At 37.7% G+C, this 22,991-nt stretch overlaps 1 protein-coding gene across 1 annotated transcript in view; it reads left to right on the plus strand.

Annotated features, from left to right (window-relative positions):
* Window positions 1-22,991, plus strand: part of CFAP58 (cilia and flagella associated protein 58) — a 61,096-nt gene that overhangs the window by 22,248 nt on the left and 15,857 nt on the right. The window contains exons 10-15 of the mRNA XM_059821354.1: window positions 2,743-2,904; window positions 5,884-6,030; window positions 9,521-9,661; window positions 10,016-10,239; window positions 12,267-12,378; window positions 14,710-14,814. Of these exons, the coding sequence (XP_059677337.1) occupies window positions 2,743-2,904; window positions 5,884-6,030; window positions 9,521-9,661; window positions 10,016-10,239; window positions 12,267-12,378; window positions 14,710-14,814 (891 nt within the window). The remainder of the gene's footprint in view (window positions 1-2,742; window positions 2,905-5,883; window positions 6,031-9,520; window positions 9,662-10,015; window positions 10,240-12,266; window positions 12,379-14,709; window positions 14,815-22,991) is intronic.

A 22,991-nucleotide genomic window follows, 5' to 3' on the forward strand; every position in this document is an offset into this window, starting at 1 on the left:
GTGTAAGAGATGGTAAAAAGCTAAACCCATCTAAGTCCAAAGACTTCTTGGAACTCCTGCAAGGCAGACAGAGCCATGCAGGCTCTGAAAGCTGTCTGGTTATTTACAGCAGGACAGAATCTATAAAGCTGCAGAATTCCTCTTTCAAAATCATCATTTACTACTGAGTAACTGATGAACAGAGTCAGCAAAGTTATATCCACAACAGTAAAATATTTTAGTGGTGAGAATTCACGCTAGACTTGCTCTTCTAATTATTGGCCTGGCTGACTGCTCATTTGTACCATTTTTAAGGCAGTGTCACTACTTCTAGATTAACCAGCACAAATGAGGAAAAAATCTAGCTCTTTGCTCTTTGTTGTGTAGCCTGTATTACTGTGCTACAAATGTTAGTAGAATATTTTTTTTTTAATTGAAATTCTTGGATTATGAAATATTAGTTTCCATGTGGAATGTTTAGGCTGCTGAAAAGGAGGCAGTGTAGTATACCCTTCAGTCTCACCTGAAGTGTTCCCTGACTGCGCGTTATGAGAGGTCACAAAAACAGACTCTAGTATGTTGTTTTTTCCAAAAAAAGACATTTACAATGTTAAGTTTACAGTTTAACAACATACCCAGGAAAATAAAAAAAATCTTTCCTTTTTAAAATTTGCATAATCTTTTGGAAAACCTAATGCTCAACAGGCATATCATTAAGACCCTGGCAGCACTTCTTGGAGTGGATAAATAAAGGTAAGCGAATAAGGGTGGCACCATTACTGAGATCTTGAGTAGATTCACTGAACTAAACAGGTAACCAACAGCAGATGATAGTTACATGTACAGATAAAAGAAACTGTGAGGGTACAGGAGAAAATTATGAATATCTAATACTTTATTCTTATCTTTGGCCCCTCATTGCCAAATGTGAGAGGTGTAGTGTGCTATCAACTAAAACAGAATTGAGGATGCTCAGCCTCCCACAGGGTTCTGTTGGGAAACATTGCATGTGTCTCTTCTGTATTTATAAGGGAAAATTATTTGTGTTTAATCATTCCTGAAAAAGCAGAGTCAGCATTCAGCCTCTGAGCACAACTCAGAAAACTTAGTCCACAAGCTTATTGCACTTATGTTGTATCAAAACCAAGTAAAAGACTTACAAATGCAGTGACCTACTTTCAAATCTTGCTCCAGCCTATGATCACCATAGTGCAGATAGAAAACATGCCTTATTGATTTCTTCTCCCTGCTATTACTATTGGCAGGTTGTTTTAACAGAAAAGGAAAAGGCAAGAGTAGGTTATAAACTGGGACTGTATTTTTGTATTGCACTGTAAGCAGTTCCTGGGATCCTCTGCAGTCAGCTACAAATGTGCTGGAATTGTATTCCTGCTGCTGTAATAAAATTTTCTATATTTAGCTATCCCCTATCTTCAAAGTTGGTTAGAGGTACGTGGTAGAATGGTCAATTAATTAAGCTCCTGCCCCATAGTTAAACCTCACAAGGCTTTACTGCTAAGCAAGGGACAATATTGTGAACTGCAAACTTTGCAGTTATTGACTATTTGATGTAATCATTTTTTTTTGTTCTTCTGCTTTGACATATGAACATAAATTTTAGCTCAAACTGCTACCTTCAAAAACAGTCAGGAGAACTGGGTATGAAATGCAGTTGTAAATGGACTTCTCTCCTGGGTTTTGTCCATGTGATTCCTCAGCTTTTTCTTTAATGCTTGATCTTTTTCCCAGCTTTAGGGGTGGCATTGTTTTCTCCCCCAGGCAGTGAACCTGAAAAATGATGTTTTTGACTTGTGCACTCCTTAGTTTTCTTTTTATTTCTTTCAATCTTCTTTCTTTGTAATTCTGGATTCCGTTTGAATACTGCTTGTTTGTGCTCCTCAGTTTTCAAATTTGTACAGCAGGAGGAAGGTTCTTATGTTTTAAAAAATAATTAGGAAGCCCACCATAATGATTAGCAACTATTTATATTTTTGCTCCTTTAATGTAGTAATTCTTATGTATTGTTATGGTGGTAACTGTTTAATAAAGCTGTCTATAAAATTTTGTTATTTTCATTTATTGGTACTGCATGTGATCACCTTTCTACAGTCTACAATACTCCATTCTCTTTAGGTAATCTTCACATCATTATTTCTGATCCTTCATAGAAGCAACTAATGGTGATTACTTGCTTATTTAGATCAAGTGTAAGTTACATTAACTGACTTTCTTATTATTGTAGTTATATATCAACAGTTTGTTATCATCAACAGTTTGGGATCATGTGTTCATTAAAGAAAAAGTTGGGTTGTTAGAATATAGGAGTGCATGCAGGGCTTCTTGGAAAACCATATGTGTTTTTATTCATCTTATCATACAGCTGACACCCAAAACAACATACAAAGTCTAGCTTCGCTCTATAAATAACCTAAGGCTATTCTTGATGAAAGCTGTTTATGTTGATTTTATTGAACCTGCTCAGTAGCGATATTTTCAGTAGCTTGATTTTAAATTAAATATATGCATATCAATAAGTTTTAGCCTTGAACAAAACCTAGGTATTAGATCAAAATAAAAGCTTCTCCCACATAAGCAATCCAGAAAGGTTAAGCTTGTACTTGGACTAAAGTGATTTTTAGCTGTAGCTAAAACTTCTTATCACAGGGATTTGAACTTGTCATCTTAGAAGAAAATCACAAACTCTGCCCCATTCTTATAATCTTGTGATGATGGTTTAATTGTGTTCACTTCTTTCCACTCCAGGTCCTCCAGCACCTGAAAGATATTGAAGTACGGGAAATGCAGATCTGTGACTATGAGAAGAAAATAGAAGAGTCTGTGATTAAATTAAAACAGCAACAAAACCGCTGTGAAGCTGTGAGAACAGAGAGGAACCTGTACAGTAAAAATCTGATTGAAGCTAAGGTAGAAGGATGTGTTTTTCCTTGTGCTTCTCCCTCTGCTTGTGTTGTTTTTTTCTGATGTAACTTTAATTTGTTAAAACGAAAACTCACTGGGTAAATAGCAGAATTGGTTTCTTCATTCCTGTGTGTTTTGGGGAAATTAATGTTTTAGGTCCCTGGCAATTTATCTGGAGAGTTTGTGTTTTGACTGGAAATAGGAATTCACAGTCATCATGTGGCAATATTTCTGCTTCAAACCACGCATAAAATCATGATACACTGGAGCTATGGAATCATAAAACCCTATCAGAGAAGAAACTTTTTCCTTTCCATCCTGGGTCCACTCTGCTCTGTCCCTTTAAAACTTGTCTGTATGTATGGCAAATAGGGTATAAGGGGAATAAGATCACCTCCTTAGCCCTGAAAGTGTATGCATATTACAGTGAATCATGATTTAGAAAGCAGAGGGAACACTTTCCCAGCTGAAGCGGAATTTTCTGACAGAACTCAATGCTTCCACCTTGCTTGTTTCTTTCAGGGAGTGTCACTTTCCTCAGGTAATGATTCTCTCCATTCATATCTCTTCCTTGGGGATCTCACTAACAATACTGGAGGAGGAGAACAGATCACTTAAGGATACACTCTGTTATTCTGATGTAAAGATTTAAAATGCTACACAAATCCTATTGCAATTGGCAGAGATTGGGACCTTGGATAGCTGTGATTTACAGCCTTGGGTTATTTCAGAATTAGGATTACAAGTTTATGCTCTGATTTGAATAGGTAGGTGTTTTTTCTTGAGAAGCAGATAGGAACTTGGACATTTCATTCCTATCCAACTGTGTGCTGAATTTGATTAGGAATGAACCATTTTGCCGTTTATGTGGGATGCTTTACTTGACCTTTGTCTGCCTCTCATTAATGGACGTGGTGTTGGGATTCTCACTGCTCCCAAACAATCTCTCAGCAGAAATAAGGGTGAAAAATTGCAACACTGATGATTTGTTTTTATTTTTTTTTTTTAAATACAACATAAATTTGCATACTTATAAAGAGCTGGCAGCTATGTGCTGAGTTGCAAAATGATGCAGTGAACTCAACGTTTCAGATTTTGACTGTTATATGGTGGTATTCACAAAGTTATTCATGGTTCCAGTTGTTAGAGGCTGGTATTTAGACTTTAATAGCTTACTTGGCTTACCATAAAACTCTTCTAGCAAGTCCTGTGTGAGGAGACAGCTGATCCCAAAAGATCTTTTGGCCAAGGCAATATTATGTGTAGCAGTGAAAAAATAGCCATTCATAGTTCAGTAACAGGTCAGCCAGCCACAAAAGAACAAAAAAAAAAAGAGGGTTGTGTTAAATATTATGATAAATTCTTTTTCCTTTTGGGAAGTAAACCAAATTTGCACAAGCTTGTTTAGATAAAGCTAGTTGTAAGTATTTTTGGATCGCTTAATGTGGAAAGATCCCCTTTTGCCTACCTTGTTAGTGGTCTCCAGGGTACCATAATGTTCAGCTCAGTAAAATCTCTTGGAAGAGACACACTGGCAGGCTGTTAATATGAGATAAATAAGTGATGCTTTCATCCTTGGGGTTTCTGTTGGTATTAGGAGCTCATTTGTTTAAGCAAGTTGATTAGAAGACCTGTTTGCAAAAATTGTGTGTTCTTACTGTTCTTCATTAAATACAGAATTAGGAATATATTTGGGTGTATGTCTGGGCACCATCTTTTAAATCTCTCTCATCTTTTACAATATTGGAGAGCTTTATAGGCTATTTAGCAAAGACAGCTTTTAATATGACTTTTGCATTCACAGGAGTGACTGAACATGAAAACAGGTGGGCCTAATGGCATATTGCTACATTTATTTCTGGTTCATTTAATTTGCCAAATAAGTGTGGAATCCATGGATTTTGTTTTTGAGAGCTGTCTGACTACTAATCAGTACTTTCTCTGTACTGTTTGTGAAGACTGCCATGACTCAAGATCTTGCTTAACTATATTAAGTATTTCATGCAAGAAAGCATCACTCATTTATCAAGTAAATCCACACCTATGGTGGACAGTGCTGAAAGAGCTCTAAGCTACCCTGGTTTTGTACTGAAACAGAATGTATTCACATGAAAGTTTATGATGTCTTCTCTATGAGGTGGCAGCCTCTGGAAGAGAAGTAATAGCTTCTAAAGCTACTTTCATTAGATCCAGAGGAGTATGTCTGTCTAAGCATTGAATTTATTAGCTTCCATTTCATGTCACGACATGTGCCATCACTGCAATGAGTTGAAACAGTTTCTTAATTTTATATGGTCAGGCATCTCTATGCTGTGACCAGAAGTATTCCTAGTGACCTGATCTCTCTGCAGTGCTACCAGGTTTTTTGCTCTGTGTTTTGAGCTTAAAATACATGCTAAATGTTCTCATACCAGGGACTTCTCAATCTCTGAGCACACTCTTTTCCCCCTTGCACCTATGTGCAAGCTAGCACATAGGCAAAATGGAGATAAGCATTTCCTATACTCCCTGGCAGGCATATAGGTATCTTACTTATGGGTATGTTCATTTGCTTTGCACAAAAACAGCTTCTCGCCAAACATTTGTGCCCAACTGCATACAACCTTACTGAAAAACACATTACTAGAAGCATGAAAACAGATATATAGGAACAGAATCATATTAATTTGGATTGACTGCTAGTTCTTATTGTGCGTCCAGCACTTTAAATTAAATGGCTTATTATACTCATAATTGGTGGTCATTATTTTTGTCAATGTATCTTTTAAAGGCTTTTTTACTGCAATGTCATGCTGGCGTAAACAAAAAATTGTCATTTAATGAAACTGGTTTGTTCTGTTGGATTAAAAAGTAATGTCTTGTGGTATGTATAACAGATCTCAAGCGCTGTGGCTACATTTTCCAACATCAAAATAGCCTGAACTCCCAGTCACAAACTTGCTCTTTTTTGATCCCTCTCTGTGATCACACTTCCTGTCCTATTAGGATGAGATAGCAGAAACGAAGAAGAAACTGAAAACTGTGACACATCAGGTGGATCAGCTGAAAGAGGAGATCACAGACAAAGAAGCAGCCCTTGTGAAAGCACATCTAGAACATGAGCGAACAGAGGAGGAGAAGGAATCATTGAAAGTAAGAGCCTTTACAAATACACCTTCTTATAAAGGATGGTTTCCATGATTTCACAGACTGCATTATGTTCCTGGTCTGTGGTAGTTGTTTTGCTGTATTTTAATAAACTATTTTGTAATCGAAGCACAAGATTTCAGTACCTTTTAGAGGTATTAGTTACACAAAGCTTCCATGTATATGACAAATTTAATCTCTGCCTATAATTATAATCAGAAAGGTCCTGGATTGTCTGTTGGAAGCTTTAAATCTCTTGGTGACTGAACATTTTTACTAAAAAGTTCCGTTTTGCTTGCAGAAGTGTGGATTTTGGGGATAGCCTGATTCTAGCAAACTTTTCAATATAGACCCTTATAATTGAAGTTTTTCTTTTTAAAAACTTTTTTCTCTCTGCTGTTTTTAAGTGCAAACCCCATTATATTATACTTCACAATCTTGTATTACTGTGTGACTAGCAAGTGTTAGTCTTCTGGGAGTTAGGCAGTGACTTTTAGTAGGTCCCTCTGCACAGAAAGTTATTTTAATAATGTGGTATAAAGCAGCAAGAATCTGTTTTAAATCAAAGGAAATCTGAGCTTGAAGCTCTGGTTCTTCTTCTTAGTACTGGCTGCAGCCCATCCTTAGATAAGCTGTTAGATTTGTGGTCATATCTCAACCCAATTTGCTGCGCTCTCAAAAGATTTAAGGAGTTAGTGTCCACAGCAGCTTATTTTTTCTCTTCACTAAGCACTAGAAAAAACCCCAAACCAGGAAACAAACAACATCCCCTCAAAAACAAAAGTCCCCTGCCACTTTCCGCAATGTTTTCTTTTGTCAGTTTATTGCTATGCTGCAATGACTCCTTGAGTTTTCAGCCCCTCTCAGCACATTACAGTTATGACAAGATGTCAATAGAGCTTTGTAAAAAGGTGATGAATTTGTGTTCTTTTACCTGATCTGTCTCAGAGTTGTTCTATCAGTGATGGAGAAGTCAAACAGCATCTCATTTCTTGTGTGCAGCTTTCTGCCTTAACTAGTCCCCAGTTCTGTCTCATCACCTCGGAACTGTCTGCCATCCATTTGACAAACATGATTGCTACATGGTTTACCCACTCAATTATTCACTAGCAAGTATGTCCATACACTACCATCACATTACTGACTAGCTTCAGGGCATTGTGGTCTTCTACCTGAGTGTCTCTGCTGAATACTAAAGCAGAAGAGAATTCAAAGAGGGAGCTGATTGACACAGGCACAAAAGAACCCAATTATTTGTACAGTAAGATGGCTTCAATTTGTCCTGTTTGCACTGATGTGAAGGAGGCAAGCAAGCTATTCCTGGAAAATCAGTTTAAAGAACATGCTAAATCATGGAGGATTGGGATTCATAGGAATGAGATGATACAGACATTGGATTTATGCTTGCCTCAACTGGCATGAAGATCTTAAAAATGTGTAATCATGGTAAATGAAACAGAAGATGCCTGATCCAAGTTCCATTAAAGCCAGTACAATGTCATCTTTTGGTTTCAGTTGGCCTACATACAGGCTTACCGATCAGACTGGTTTGACAAAGCATCCAAATGTTGAAAAATATATATCTGAAAGCTGTAAGAACTATGGCCCTCCAGGTTTGAGCTGCTGTCAAGTGCTTTCATATATTTTTGTAGATGTTCATGTGTGTCTTTTTTTTTTTAGCATTTTCCAGAAACGTGGATATAAAACCTCTGACTTACTGTTATTTCAGCATTCTGTGTCCAGCCCCAGTTACACCTTTTATAAAACTCCTATTTTCCTCCCACCTCTAGAAGAAACAAAAACCTCTTCACTTAAGCTAATATTTCAGAATCTAAATGAAAATTTGGTTTGAGATATTGGCATAAGTCCCATATAAATTCTTTCTTGCTGACTGTTCTTCAGTTCTTACAAACTCTCTGAACCAATTTCAAATCAGCTGTGATGATTTACAGCAGTTTCAGACCTGACTGTTTTTCTGCTTGCACAGTTACTGTGTTTATTAATTTCCTTTTCTCTTACCTAATGTACACAGACTTTCATACTGTAGTTTTTAGCATATTTAATCTCATTGAAAGTCCTGTTAGCTTGTGGGGCCTTTGTGTGGCTTAAAGTATTTATGTTCTTTACTGTGCAAGGCAGTTCAGATTTATTTTAACTTTGTGCATTCCAGTGAGGAGATTTGTTTATATGAATGTTTGCTGCCAACATCTAATACCACTTCTTGTTTACAACTTATATTTTTTCTGACATAAGGAGAACATAGAATTTTGATATATTAAAAAAATATTATCCAGCAATGCCAAACGCATGAGCAGTTTTACATTTGTAGACAGCTTTTGCACAGTGTTGATTGCATTTCAATATGAAGTGGCTTGCATTTTTATTCAGCTGATGGATTCTGATGAACATCCAACACTGAGTAAGAGAGAGATGAGTGTTGCACATATGGGAAAAATGAGAATTTTATTAAAGAAAATAAGAATGGAACAAGCTATTTTATTATGATGATGGAACTCTTTCTCTCTTAAATCAATGTTTTTGCAGGTGAAGCCTTCATCACAGTCTCATTCTTTCAGCATTGGATGATGCTCTTTCTGAAAAGGCATCTTGAGTATTATGCTTTATAAGGGTCAGAGTTGTGGCAAAGTCTTTGAGTCAAGGCTTAAAAGTTTTCATATCTGTGAAAATGGACTGCAGTCAGCTAGCTCCATCTTGGCTCTAACTAATTGCCTAGCAATGGTAAAAATTTCTAATAATCCAAGAAGACCTTATTATTTTTATCTACATGCATGCCTTGAATTACAGAATTCATGACAGTAGGATAGAATTATTGGGCAGATTCCAGTGTTAGTTTATGTTAGTGGTGTGCAATCACTGTAACAATGCATTACTTCTCCTGCACTTAGGGACAGCCCCTCTTTTCTCAGTCTTCCTCATCTACACATCCTCTAAAAAAGTGCTAAATCTCTTTAATTTTGCTCTTCCATGTCTGGTTGCCATCTTTTCTATGAATTCTGGCTGTCCCAAGTTGATGCTAATTTGTATTACATAGCATAGATTGTTGCCCTTTCCAGCATGGTGAGCTATCCTTTCTCATATCCCAGCCTGGCTTTGAATTTGTATCTGCTAGATTTTCATAACCTAACAACTTCATTGAAAAGCATTCTAAATATGACCTATTTCGTTTTTTTTTTAATTTTAATTAAATGAGGTGCCTCTGAATTACAATTTGAACCATTGTCATAGATAAAAATCCATCCAAATTTCTGTTGTGTATAACACAACAATATTAAAATACTCTTTACAACATTTCTTAATGGGTCTTCATGCTTGCTTGTCTTAGTGATTTGTTCTCAAAAACTAACAAAATATGTTCTCTCTCAGGAAACTAGAAGAATGTATGAGATTTTATTAAAATCCTAACTCTTAATCCCAGGTTTATGTAATGGGAAGTTGTTACTAAGCACAGTTTACCTATATTCTTTGACTTCTTCAGGCTGAACTGCTTAAGATGAAAAAACAGGCTCTGGAAACCAAACACTTCATAGAAAATCAGGAGGCAGAAGAGAGGAAACTCCTAAAAATCATTGCTGAAGCTGATGCTGAGAGGCTGAAGCAAAAGAAGGAACTTGACCAGGTAGGAATCTCTAATTTGGCTTTTCAAACACACTGCATTCTGTCCCCTCATTTATCCAGTGTATTTTTAAGATCAAGATCCTCAGCTACTGTAAATGTGGTACCACTAAAGCTTTCAAAGTGCCATTGAAACAAAAATGTTAAGATACTGAAGTGAATGGAATACGTAGTTTATACTATTCAGATGACTGAACCCTTATAGGGGAAACTATTAGGCCCTTGCCATATTTCTGTCACTAATATCAGTGAAACCTCTTAATGCACATGATATTGACTGATGCAAATATAGTCACAATACTTTGGGATTGTACTGAGAAACTGTAACTGAGATTATTGCTTTGCCCTGCATCCTTAGGTTATTAATGAGAGAGATATCCTAGGGTCCCAGCTTGTTCGGCGCAATGATGAAGTGGCTCTGCTCTATGAAAAGATAAAAATCCAGCAGTCCATCTTAAACAAGGGTGAGACCCAATACCGACAGAGAATGGAAGACATCCGACTTCTCAAGCTGGAGATTAAAAAACTTCGTCGTGAGAAGGGGATACTTGGCAAGAGTGTGGCTAATGTGGAGGAGCTCAGGTAGAAAAACTAAATACATTTCCATAGTGACTACATCCATGATTCTGTGTTTGATACAGAAAGTATATTTTATGCATGGTAAAGATTTATACCAACAAACATTATACCTTGGAGAAGGGGATTGTTTGGTTTGACCTCAAACACAGACTGGATTAAACTCACAAAACAACTTATTAGCAATCAAGAAAATTAAAATATAAGCAGGAGGAAAGGACGAAAAAAGACATCTTGGCCAAAGTTGAAATAGTTTTCATATTTTCTCTTGTACTGTGAGTTACTGCCTACAGAGTAAACTTGACAGACAGCAGCAGAAAAGGTGTTCATAGTTCAGTGAGCTACTTAGTGCTATCCAAGGCCCAAATTAGTGGAACTGCTTTTTATTAGGCAATCCACAGAGGATGGGGAATATTTGACATGTTTATAACAAACCCCTACACATTTTCAGAGCTCTCTCCTTTCAGATTTATATGTAGACTTGCTCTCTGAGAGAGATTTAGTTAAATTTTCATTGAAGGTTGTGTTTCTTTAAAACAGAAGTTTAATAGCCCCAGCCTGATTTATCTCCTCCTTCTCTGGCTTAATGCTTCCCTTCTTTTTAATGCTCCAGTATTTGAGGATTAAAATTTGTATTCTTTGCTGATGGGAACTATTGTCATTTTCTATAGAATAAGTCTTGGTTTGTAAGGAGAGGCAGCTATGTTTTTAGCAGATAACCGTCATACTAATTCTACGTAGTTACCACAGTTTTGGGTGAGATCTTTAGGTTAACTGTATCAGTATAATTACATAGCTTTCTCTGGAGCAAATTGACTTCAATCCTTGACTCCAATGGTATTACGCCAGTTTGATTTGGTGTAACAGAAAAGAGAACTGGGCACAAAACATTAGCAATTGCAGTTTTCATTGACTGACTACAGACAGGAATAGGATTTGAACCTGCTGCCCAAATGCATTCAGCTGAAAGTCTGTTACTGTATTGAAACTCAGTGACGATATTGAAGTATAGTGCGATGCATGCCATGATGGGTGGATCAATTCTTGCTAACTGCAGCAGCAATCACATACTTTAATGAAGTCCAACACCATCATGAAAACTGCCTGTCGAAAGACTTCATTTATCACTTGTGCTGCTAATTAGCTTTCTTGATTTGCCAATTGGAGATGTGGTTTTTTTTCCTCTTCCATAACCTTATCCAACCTCACAGTTAAAAAAAAGGTCTTTTTCTCTCTAGTGAGCTAAATGCAACTCTGAGCTTAGCAGAAAAAGATTCAGTGGGGGAGTAGGCACATGGTGATCCTCCACACCCTTTTCCCTTGGAGAACTTACAGGATCCACCCACCAAAGTGATAAGGGTTGGACCATTGCAGAATGTGCCTTTTTCTTCCTGCTCCTTGGTCGCCCCATCCCCACCATAGGAGCGTAGTTGACAAAGCATCTTGGGAGTGCTCAAATAATTTTAAATTCAGCAACAAATCACCCCTGAAATTCCTTGAGGAGAGGTAGTAAGACTAAAAGAAATCAAACTTGGGCTCTCTAAAGAACAGTGTCCATCATACTTAGGTCCTAGCGTGTGTCTTATTTACTGGATTGTGTAAGCCATGTAGATTTAAAACCTCCTTTCAAACACAAACTGTCAGATTCAATACAGGGGTAACTGGGTATGATTCCTTAACTGATTTGTAGGTTACCCTAGATGAATTATTAACTGTCCTTCTGGTCTTAATGTACATGGGAAGATGTGGGCAGTGAGATCCAGTAGGCTGCGGACTAGATGCTGCAGGAACTGATGAAATGTCCCTTTTTTGAGCCATTCTTACTAAAGTGAGTGAAGAGGTCTAACTGTTACCTTATGGTTCCACCTGTATAGTGGTATCAGTGTTGACTATTAATCACAAGAGTCACTTTGCCAGTACTGTAGTGCATAGGAGAATGGTTTGTAAATGTTAATGTTTATTAGTGTCTTGGTCACATTGATGTGGTTTTGGTGTGTTTTTTTTTTTTCTTTTCGTTTTATGCTGGTCTTAAGACAGGAGGTTCATTACATGCAGAAGGAACTATTAAGGGAACAGACTCGGTGCAAAGCTTTGGAAGAAGAACTGGAGAATCCCTTGAATGTTCACAGATGGAGAAAATTAGAGGTGATATCTCAGCATTTCAAGTTCCCAAAGTCCATGTTACCAAATCAGTGACACAGCACAAAGGCACAATAGGCACAAAGCCTATTTAGTTTACTGTTATGCAAATTATGTGGAGGGGCAGGCAGACTGAAATTTCCATAGTACCAGTGGAACGGTTAACTGCTGAATGGTTTCCTTGCACAATGCAATCAGTGTTATTTTTGTGTCACTTTCTCAATGAAAAATTGCAGAGGGATTTGTAAAGAGCCAGTCAAATGCTAAAGGGAATAAGAATGCATAAGGTGAATTTAGGAAGAGGTGATTCCTTAACATGGATTGATAATGGGAAAGATACAATCCTACCAGAATTAGAAAGGGTCATGGAACAGGTGGACTGGGGAATGGACATATATGAAGTCAGAAGGTAAATTACATCTGTGAGAAAAGGAAGAGGCCTCCACATAAACAGTGGTGAGCTCCCAAAGATAGCCCTTCTGGGTAATGTCAGTTCAACTGTTATGTAAACAGCAAATCTAAATTTTCACACTATTCAAACCCACAAAATGAAGGGGAAAAATAAAAAATCTGTCAAGCTCAGACCAAATATATGAACATCAGTTGGCATCACTGCATGTTTCTGAAATCAGAGCCAGTTGAGATTTCTCTGTTGCATGGATCTCTGATCTGATGCTAGCCTAGGTTGCTTAGCTGCTCTAATAATGAATGGTAACATGTTAGTCCCTACAGAAGCAGAGCTGAATATTTTGGCTGCGCTTACCAGCATGATAGTTAATTTCTGATCTTTCCATGCTGAGCTGAATGGTGCGCTTAGCTTTTCTCATGGAAGGGAGATAAAATGCAGGACGCTGAACTAGGTTAAAGGCATCTAGGTACAATCTCCAGCAGCACTTTGTAACAAAGGAGAATCAGGCCAGTCAAAACATCCAGTGTTGGGAAAATGAATGTATGAATAGACTGATAATGGGAAATTACATCTTTCCATTCTAGGTCACTGGTTTGTATTTGGAACACAGAAAGGCCAGCAGATGGCAAGATCCATATGAAATAATCCTGATGGGGTTTCGGTTCAATTCTTAATGAACAAACACCCTCTTATCACTACACTTGAAACAAATTGGCACCATGTTTGGCCAGTGCTATAAAAAAATGAAGGACTGAGTGGGTCATGGGGACTGAACTACTTTGTAGCCTGGTTTCTCAGGAAATGATGTTGTGTTGTGAGCACTGCATGCGTATCTGTGTCAGTGTCCCAGCTACACTTGAACTGATTAGTCAATTTAGATAAAATCAGACAAAGGATTAAGAGCCATGAGACACCAAGTTCCTTGTAAGCTCAAGCAAATATGCATAGAGTGGGACTTTATTGGAGCCTTTACTGCAGCGTGAGTTTAATCCTTATAAGCCACCAGACACACCAAATGAGAGAGGAAAAACCACGTGGGAGAGAGAGATGCGAATCCCCAAGTGGGGAAAAGCTTCAGTCAGAGTTTATTCCTCATTAAAGGATCCAACAAGAAGACACAAAGTGGTGGGAAAGTAAGTTTTGCTGGCTGCTCCTCACAGAATTATTTGTTTGCTCCTTAGAGCTTCCTCCAGATGCAACCTGTGATAAAAGAATGAAAAGGGAAGGAGAGACATCTACTAGCTCCTTGTCTTTATAGGCTATGTAGATAGAGGGCTGCAGTAGAGTGCCTACACTCTGTCACCTTTTTAAGCACTTAATTCCATTGAAGAATGAGATTCCACACATACAGACACTTTAAATCCTGATAATAACTTGCCAATATACCCCCATAATTTGTTCCTCTTAACTTCTCAACCTGTTTCAAAAGACTGTATTGCGGTTACTCTTTCTTTTGTTTAAGAGAAAAATCTTCCTCTCCTTAAAACTCAATTGGCACTGTTTGAAGTTCTTAAAATAGTGGGAAGTACTTGCACTGCTCTTCATATGTCAGCGGGCAGTTTCAGTTTCTGCTAAAAATTATATACTAACCTCCATTTCCTTCTATGCCACGTGGTTCTCCCATCTTTGTTGGTTTGGGGGTTAAGCTCTGAAGGACTCTTATTTATATTAGTTGTTTTGAGGAGGATTTGTGAGTGTAATAGTGTTAAACATGAACATACTCCAACTGATCTTCAAGAGGCAGAGATTCCAGTTTCAGGACTGCTTGTATATGTGCCATTTAAAAAAACCCCCAACACTCTCCTCCCCCACCCCCTTTTTTATATTTCTCAGTTTTGAACACTTAGATATTATGGTTTTCATTTGCAAGCAAGAAACACTAACTTGTAATAAGGTATAATTTTTGAGACTGCTTTGCTCTTGTCTAGGCCAGTGACCCAAGTACCTATGAGCTGATTCAGAAAATACAGAGACTACAGAAGCAGCTTATCAGCAAGACAGGTGAAGTGATAGAGAAAGAATTGCTCCTTCAGGTATTGCAGCATCATTATTTTGATGTATCTTATTAACATATTTGACTTACCCTGCATTCTCTGTCTAGTCAGATGTGCTTCCTGAATGTTATTTAGATGCATGACTTCGAATTTCTTTTGCATGCCCTTTAGATAGCTTTAGATGGCAGCACTGACTCACTGAAAGAGAACAAATAGCATCTGATTAGTTGATTTTTATATTCTGGTTACTGATACCTGGACAACTCTGGAAAATAGAATTAAATCTTTGCTTTAGTTTATTCATGTCATAGATTAGTCTTCAACTCAGTATTAGACTTTTGGAAAGGCTTTTTTTCCCTTTTAAACATGCCTGTTATGACCAGGACATGAAGAAAAATGCCTGTTGGATTCTATTTGTACTTAGCTTGGCTTTTGGCAGAAGGAATCCTACAAAGTTTGTGTGAATTAGATATGTTGCTGTCTGGGCCATGTTTGACTTTAAGGTCTTTGTGACGAACTTAGCCAAAAAATAATTTTTGTGATAGCTTATCTTTTTTTAACTGTATCAGATGTCCCTTAACCCCAGTGATACCAATAAGATTTATGTTCTAGAATCAAGGAGAGACTATATTCCTGTAGTGCAAACATTGCTATCAAATATAACAAGAAAGGACTGTCTCTCAGCTTCAACCATAGGTGTAAAACTGGGAAATTTGTCTCCTTCTCTGTGGTGACTGTAGGGATAGCTACAGTTTGCCATCTGTAGGTATGATTTTTAACATCTTAGTCTTAAATATCCTAATAGTCTTGATGCCTATGCTGGGTTTCACTCAATGGAGAGTAGAATGTGATCTAAATCTCCTTCTGTCTTGAGAAGAAGCTCAGCAGATGTTATCAAGACAGGGTTCTTTATTGTTTCATAGGAAAAAATAGACCTGCAATTTCATATGAAGGTAATGTATGGTGTATTATGTCTTTGCTTGGAAAAGTGTAATCTTTGTTGCATAGCACTGAAATGCTGTCAGTGAAATAGTTTGTTAGCTTAAACAAAATGTAGCAAAAATAGCTTCAAATTTGCTGTGCTTTATTTACCCATGCACAAACTCAATTCTGTTAGATTTTTACATAGTCTCTATTGCGTATCTTGCCTTATCCTTCGGGTACTCCCATTTCGCTATTATCCTTATTTAGAAGTGAAGAACTGAGATATAGAGGTTTTAAGTTGCCTGCCCAACAAAATAATTGAAATAATAGGTATCTGAGCCTACATTAATATACTAGCCATTGGCACAATCTTTCTGTCTATGCAGCAGTCCTTCTATGGCAACTCTACTTTTTTTATTATTATTTTCTTGGATTTAAGTCAGAGTTTGTCTATATAAAAGCTAATTATTATATCTAGAATTGTTAATAAAATGCTTTGCGTCCTTAATTCAGGCACCAATTTCCTGTGCAACAATGCTGAAATGAAGGTCTCCCTCAGAGAGACTGATAGTAAAGAAAAGGACAAAAATAAATGCTCCACATTCTGTTCAGGGCTTCACCATCAACATTTCTAATCTCTTTTCTGATTTGCCACAATGTTTTTGAGTCCTCCACAATGACTGAAAAAGGGTTCTTTCATAGCAGGGTGTGGGTAAGGAGAGGTAACCAGAGATGGAGGACATACCCCAGCTCATTTCCTCAAAGGGCTGTATATCCTACTGGATAGGTCATTGGCATAGGGCTCTCAAATGAAGTGTACTAGCTGAGCTTCTTCTGCTAAGTGTCTGGATAACCTTGTACAAGTAATTTTATTATTCTTTGGACTGGTTTTCCTCGGTATGATGATAGTATCTGTTTTGTGAAGTGATACTCTGATACTCACTAAAGCAAAACACTCAGTAATAACTTATGAAACTGATGCTATCATCTTCCAGACTCCTCTGGTGAAAGAGGGAGCCTGAGGAACACCTTCAGCAGAAGGAAATGAACAGAGAACAGTAATGTTAACTTTCCAGAGGGAGCTGAGTTGTATGTGCCAGGGGGATTGCTTCACAAGGCCCCTTCTGGGCAGTGTATCTTTACTCAATAGAGAGTGTACAGTTTGCTCCTGACTGAAATTTAGAATTATGGGAAACAGCAGCAATTTAGCTCCCATTTCTGGAATGTTTAGTTTTTGTTCCCTCAATATAATTCGTCTTGCTTAGTGAGTTTGCTGTCTGGTCAACAGCTAGTGTATAAGGCACTCCTCCCCCATAAGGTCTGATCATTCCTTTTTCTTTTTTTTTTTTTTTCCTTTCTTTTTTAAAATCCTGGTAAATCCCCTCATGGTTAAAGGCATTCAACATCTTTTTTTATAGGTCTCTCCTGGAAGTCACCTCAGTTCAGTTCAGTCTCTGCTCATTTGCAGGAGTAGGGGAATTGCTGATGACTTGGCCTGTGCCTAGTTGGTGTAACATCCCCTGTATTCAGAGTCAGAGACTGCAGGAGGCGAGGGATACAAACTCATTAGGTCAGAGAATTGTTGCTTCCCCATGTTGTGTTTGCTTGCATAAGTCACACCTCCTCACTCGCAGTTGTTTTCATCCACATCTTGCCCTGTGATAAGGGCATAGCCAGTGTGTGTGTCTGCTTTAAAACAATCTTAATCTCTTGCTTGCCGTACATAACCGTTTTTATGTGTGTGTGGCCATCATGCTGGCACATGGGATATTTGTTGAAGGTGAAGCTTGCGAGTGTCTATGATTTCTGTGTGTGCATATTATGTAACTTAAATTCCCTCACATCAAAGTGTAGTAATGAAATGGAGTGCAAAAAACTATGTGGATTGAATACTGAGTATTAAAAACACCTTTGGAATTTAGAAATAACCCATGTCTGGAAATGGTTGAGCCCAGCGTCAGCAACCTGTAGTTTGATTTGTAGGGTGTTCACCTTGCTGCATCCTCAGGCAGAGCCATAATGTTTGTATAAGGAAAAAATAATTCCATTTGTATTGTATGAATTTTAGTTCTGTCTTCTGACTGTTACTTTTGGTTTTTTGCAGTCTTTTAAATAAAAGCTGGTTTATGCAGGGAACAATGTTTCAGGAAGAGCTGGATATATAAATGGAAATTTTTGCTAAGTAAGGATCACAGTCTATAGATTCATGTAGAAAAGCATGTGCTTACTTTGCCTGCTCCTGATGTGTATTTGATCATATCCTTTTTATTAGCTTTTTCACTATTTCTCACCTGTTAGTTCTTTAAAAATGATGCAGCTGTAAAAGCATGCTACAGTCCATGCTACGTGATTAAAAGAATGATTTGCTACATTTCAGACAGAAAATTCTGATTGCTGGCAGTACAGGAAGAACCCAGCTTGACTCTAAAATCCCATACAAAAATATCTTAACCTGTCAGCAGGGCACATTTTTTGTATCAGACATTTATTGAGAGGTATTGAATATGCAACATGATGAATATTGCTTTTTTAGAATGACTTTTCAGAGTTGAACACTTCTTAATAAAGGTGTAGAGAGATGTCCCACGTTACAGAAATTATTAAACTCTTTTCTTGTTTCTGATTTACCTGTGCCCTGTAGCCACAGCATCTTGGGTTATAACCTATCAGCTCTCATACACCAAATAAGTGTGGACATCCTGAGGCTTTGAAGAGTAGCTGCAAAGCAGGTGGTCATACTTTCCCCTTTAACTCAGGCATTCTCACAGTTGTGAGCTGCTGTGCTGATGAAAAATGCTGTCTTAAAAATCAGATCCAAAACCAAGGTCTTGAATACTTACGGACAATAAAAATCCAATGGTACTTTTGCCAAACACAGAAAATGTTACTTCAGGGTTAGCCAGCTTCCATGTTTGAGTCATTACCTTCCTTCTGAATTTGTGCAGTTAAAAGATACAGCATTTTTGGGTTCTTTTCTAAACTGTTGAGTAATACTGTAGGGCTTTGTGGAGAAATACCTTGTGTGTTAACCAAGGGATTTCAATGATGGGTGAAGGTCTTTGTGAACACGTGATATGAGCAAAATGTGTTGTATAGCCGTAAGGTGTAATTATTAATAAAAACAAGTGCTCTGCTGAACAAATCCTGACTGCAAAAAAAATACTTGCTCGCTTTGTATGTGGGACAAGTCCCTCACGTGACTGAAGGTCTACTGCTCTACTGCATACTGAACAGTGATGTGGTAAACTCGCAATGTAATGTATTACCTTGTTAGGATTATGATCAGTGTGGTTTTAGGAACTTATCCCATTAAAAGTGAATTATGCACTGCTTTAGTTGTTTCAAATTTAGTTCTTTCTCTTCAGAGTGAACTCCTCTAATTTGATTTTATGTCTGACTGAGAGGAATTTTATTCAGTTGCACGTCTTGGAATGGTTAACAGTGGGAACATTCACGTTATATGTCAGTTACCTCCGTTGTCCGTCATCTCAGAAGATTGTTCATAAATATAAAAGAGAGATGTGCAACCAGAATTATTTGTGGAGGGAGGCAAAGACAAATGTGTCTCATTTGAGCCTTGCATGTAGTAGTGAAAGTATTGTTCTTCTGTACATATATATATTTAATTGCATTTTTTCAAGTTGTCAACAATCAAAGACCAGGACTGGGCAGTCAGAATGTGATGCTTCCAGGCTGTTAGCATCTTGAACTTATAGTTTCAAAGAGTGCAAGGGCAAAAGGCATGATTAGCTCATATATCTGATTCAGAGATTACAGGCAGGTAACACCCACGTCCTTGCATTGAGCCAAGTTTTGAGCTAAGTTTCAATACCCCCAAAGAACTGATGGCCCTGCTGACAGAGAGTAGGAGGAGCAGAGGGGATGCTGCTGTCTCTAGTACAAATCAGCAAGAGTTTCATTTCGGGTATTGCAAGATACAGGGGGGACAAAGCGAAAGGGACTTTCTCTGTGACCTTGGGCAGTAGCTTTGCATGCCTCACATCAAGTAAAAAGGGAATAAAATAATTTCCACTCTTTCAGTGCTGTGTGAATGAATATATTAGCGACGTGACTCAATTAAATAGTAACAATAGCTAGCTAAACACTCAAAATAGGCAGATGTTTAATTTTATTTGTGCTAACATTGTAGTGGAGCTGTTCTAAACAATTTGAGGTTCTTGTTGCTATAGTATCTGAACGTACACATAACCGTCTTTATTTTTCAGAGCCGGTACTATAGTTTCATAAAGAAATCTGCTTTAGAACAGTGTTACCATGTGGGTTTATGCAGACTGGCAGCTACTGAAATCAAAGTTTTCTCCCAGCTACTGGAGGAGCTTTGGAATTTGCTTCCATGTATCTGTTACACAAAAATTTTCTGCCCGTTTATTATCTAAAATACTGTGGTTTTTTCAATCTTGTATAATTTTTTTTCAGCCCCGTTCATGAGTGCCTAGTCCTCTTGAAAATAATTTCTTTCACTAGCTTGGCAGTTTCAGGAAGCATGCTTCTGCTAGGTTCTTCATTGCTTTCACAGTGCTCATGTAGCTTCCATTATACAGCATGTAATGCAGAAAAGTGTGCTCAAATGCTGAGTAAGAGATTTTCTCATTGGAGAGCCTGCTAGGGGAAATAGGAGAATACACTCCTTTTACCTGCCTTTATTTCGGTATGCTTAAGGCCCAGCTCAGTTTTATTTTAGGTATTATCTGTATGTCTTCAAAATGGCTGAGATTTACTTTACCCTCTCAAATTTGGCATTTATATATTTTCGGTGCCGAGTATAGATTCTACTTGGATTTGAGAATATAAACTACTTACCTGTTACATGTAGGGTAGACAGTCCGAGTTGGGGATTTTTTTGGCAGAATTGTCTGTTTTCATAAAAATAACTGCAATTCACTTCAGGGAACTAATGACTGTAGAATCTCTAACAGTCTCTTTTGACCTGCCCATTATTGTTTCTCTGTCATCTTGCCTTTAGAGAGATTTTAGCAGAGGTAGTTTGTGAGAGTGCTTTGTGCACACTGAAACTTACAGGTGAACTGCAAAATCCACTGCCAAAATGCAATCCTTTCTTTACTGCTCCTTTATCATTTATATATGTCAGCCTTTTGAAGGGATTTTTCCATCCAAAAATGAAAAGGGAAATTTTCTTTTTGGCTTTTTATGCTTTACTAGGACTTGGGTCTTTTCTATCTCTGTTTCCTGGAGGATTTAACTTCTTCTGGAAGCACTGGATTAATGCCCTATCTTGTGGCTGAAGCTAGCGGTTCTCTCAGCCCTCAATTAAAGGGATGAGTATATTGAGCTTTAGGCCTTTTCTATGCTTAAAAGTACCATTCCTACTGGCAAAAAAGTCACTTTTCTGATTTAGCTTGTACCAGCTCTTGAATGGCAGAAGACTTTCTTGCCAGTATAATTGCATCTAATTGCATAGCCTGTAGCTGGCATAGCCATGTCAGCACAAAGAAATTGCACCACTAACGGAGAAAGCTAAGCTGGCAAAACTTCTAGCCGTTGATCAAATGGTTCCTGACATGGGAAAAAAAAAAAGCAGAAAAATGCTTTCCTGTCCTTATAAAAACCTAAGCGTTGTTACGTATCTTAAGGAAGAGTAGAGAGAAAACAGTACCTGCTGGAGTGTGGTTTTTGAGTTTATGACTCCAGTTCTAAGTTGGTGACCAAAATTTAAAGGGATTTATATCGGAATATGGAAATGAGAAATACACTAAGGACTTAGGCCCAACATTTACTTTTTGGCTTTCAGCTAGGTATGAATCATTAAAAAAAAATGTTTACTTCCCTAATGCCACACAGAATTAGGCACTGGTGTGTCAAAGGCACACTGTAAGAATTGCCTTGATTTAGAATGGGACTCTGAAGAGAAAATCTGTTCTTTTTTCAAATAAAAAAATAATATATTTCCATGAACTCTGGCTGTAATCCAGTTCTAACTAGTGATGAACAAAAAATATCTAATTATCAGCACAATATTTTGATGCACAGCAGTCTACTGACTTAGTGCCATCAAATTAATTTCAGTCCAGTGCCTTGAATCTGATTTGAACTGGAGTCTCCAATGCATTATGAAGTGACATATGGAGGTACTTACTGCATCGAGTCATCCTTCAGGACTACTTTTTCACGTTCCTTCCTTCTTGTGCCATCCTTTTATTTTCCTTTTGTTATGCTTGAAATGTTCATTGCTGAACTAGGGCTTTGATTGGGGATTTTAACTTTGACTGTAAGTGGAAATGTTTTGTATTTTAGTATTGGTGTTAAGTTGAAGGATTAGTGTCTTTTAGTTATTCTATGCCTGGCATGATGATTTCTTCATATAATTACAATTTCTCTAGTGCGTTTTGTTCTGCCACTGATGTTATTTTTCCAATTAATTTATTTATTTATTCTTTTTAAAAACTGATGGTGTATCCAGTAGGGTTCTGTGAGTAGGGTAGAACCACTCACACTGAGCAAATCATAGAATCACAGAATCACTAAGGTTGGAAAAGCCCTTTAAGATCGTCAAGTCCAACCATCAACCCAACACCACCATGCCCACTAAACCATGTCCCACAATGCCACATCCACACGTTCCTTGAACACCTCCAGTGATGGTGACTCCACCACCTCCCTGGGCAGCCTGTTCCAATGTTTGACCACTCTCTCTGTAAAGAAATCTTTCCTAATATCCAATCTAAACCTCCCCTGGTGCAGCTTGAGGCCATTTCCTCTCATTCTTAATGTTAGACTCCGTGACTTACTCCTCTACTGCTTGACAGCAGTGTAAGGCATGAAAGGCCATATGATGGTGTGCAGTCATGGTGTTAATTCTCGGTGCACCTTACCTGGGCTTGTATGCAATCCTGTGATGATGTACTAAGTAATCACATCTCATAAACAGGAAAGGTAAGAGTCACCTGTGTGAAGGTCTGTTGAGGGTCTACATATCTACCTGAAAGTTTTGTGTAAGCCTTAAGAATTCAATAGAGATTTGAAGGATGTTCAGTTCTTGTCCTAGCTCTCCTCAGAAAGGAGTTGATTTCTATTTCTGCATATTTTGAATACGCTTCTTGGCACATTAGTTTATTTTAGCCCTTCTAATCTCAGTCTATCTAGAATTAGAAGATGTTCTATGCTGTAGAAACTTACAGCATGATAAACTACTCTTAAAAACACACTGACATTTACATTCTTTCCCTCCTCCCACATATGCTGCAATTCAAATGGAAGAGGATAAAGTCTTCCCAGGAAAATAGCCTTTTTGGTTTTTTTTTTTTTTGTTGTTG

Source organism: Gavia stellata, chromosome 9, assembly GCF_030936135.1.
Source record: "Gavia stellata isolate bGavSte3 chromosome 9, bGavSte3.hap2, whole genome shotgun sequence".
Lineage (NCBI taxonomy): Eukaryota > Metazoa > Chordata > Aves > Gaviiformes > Gaviidae > Gavia > Gavia stellata.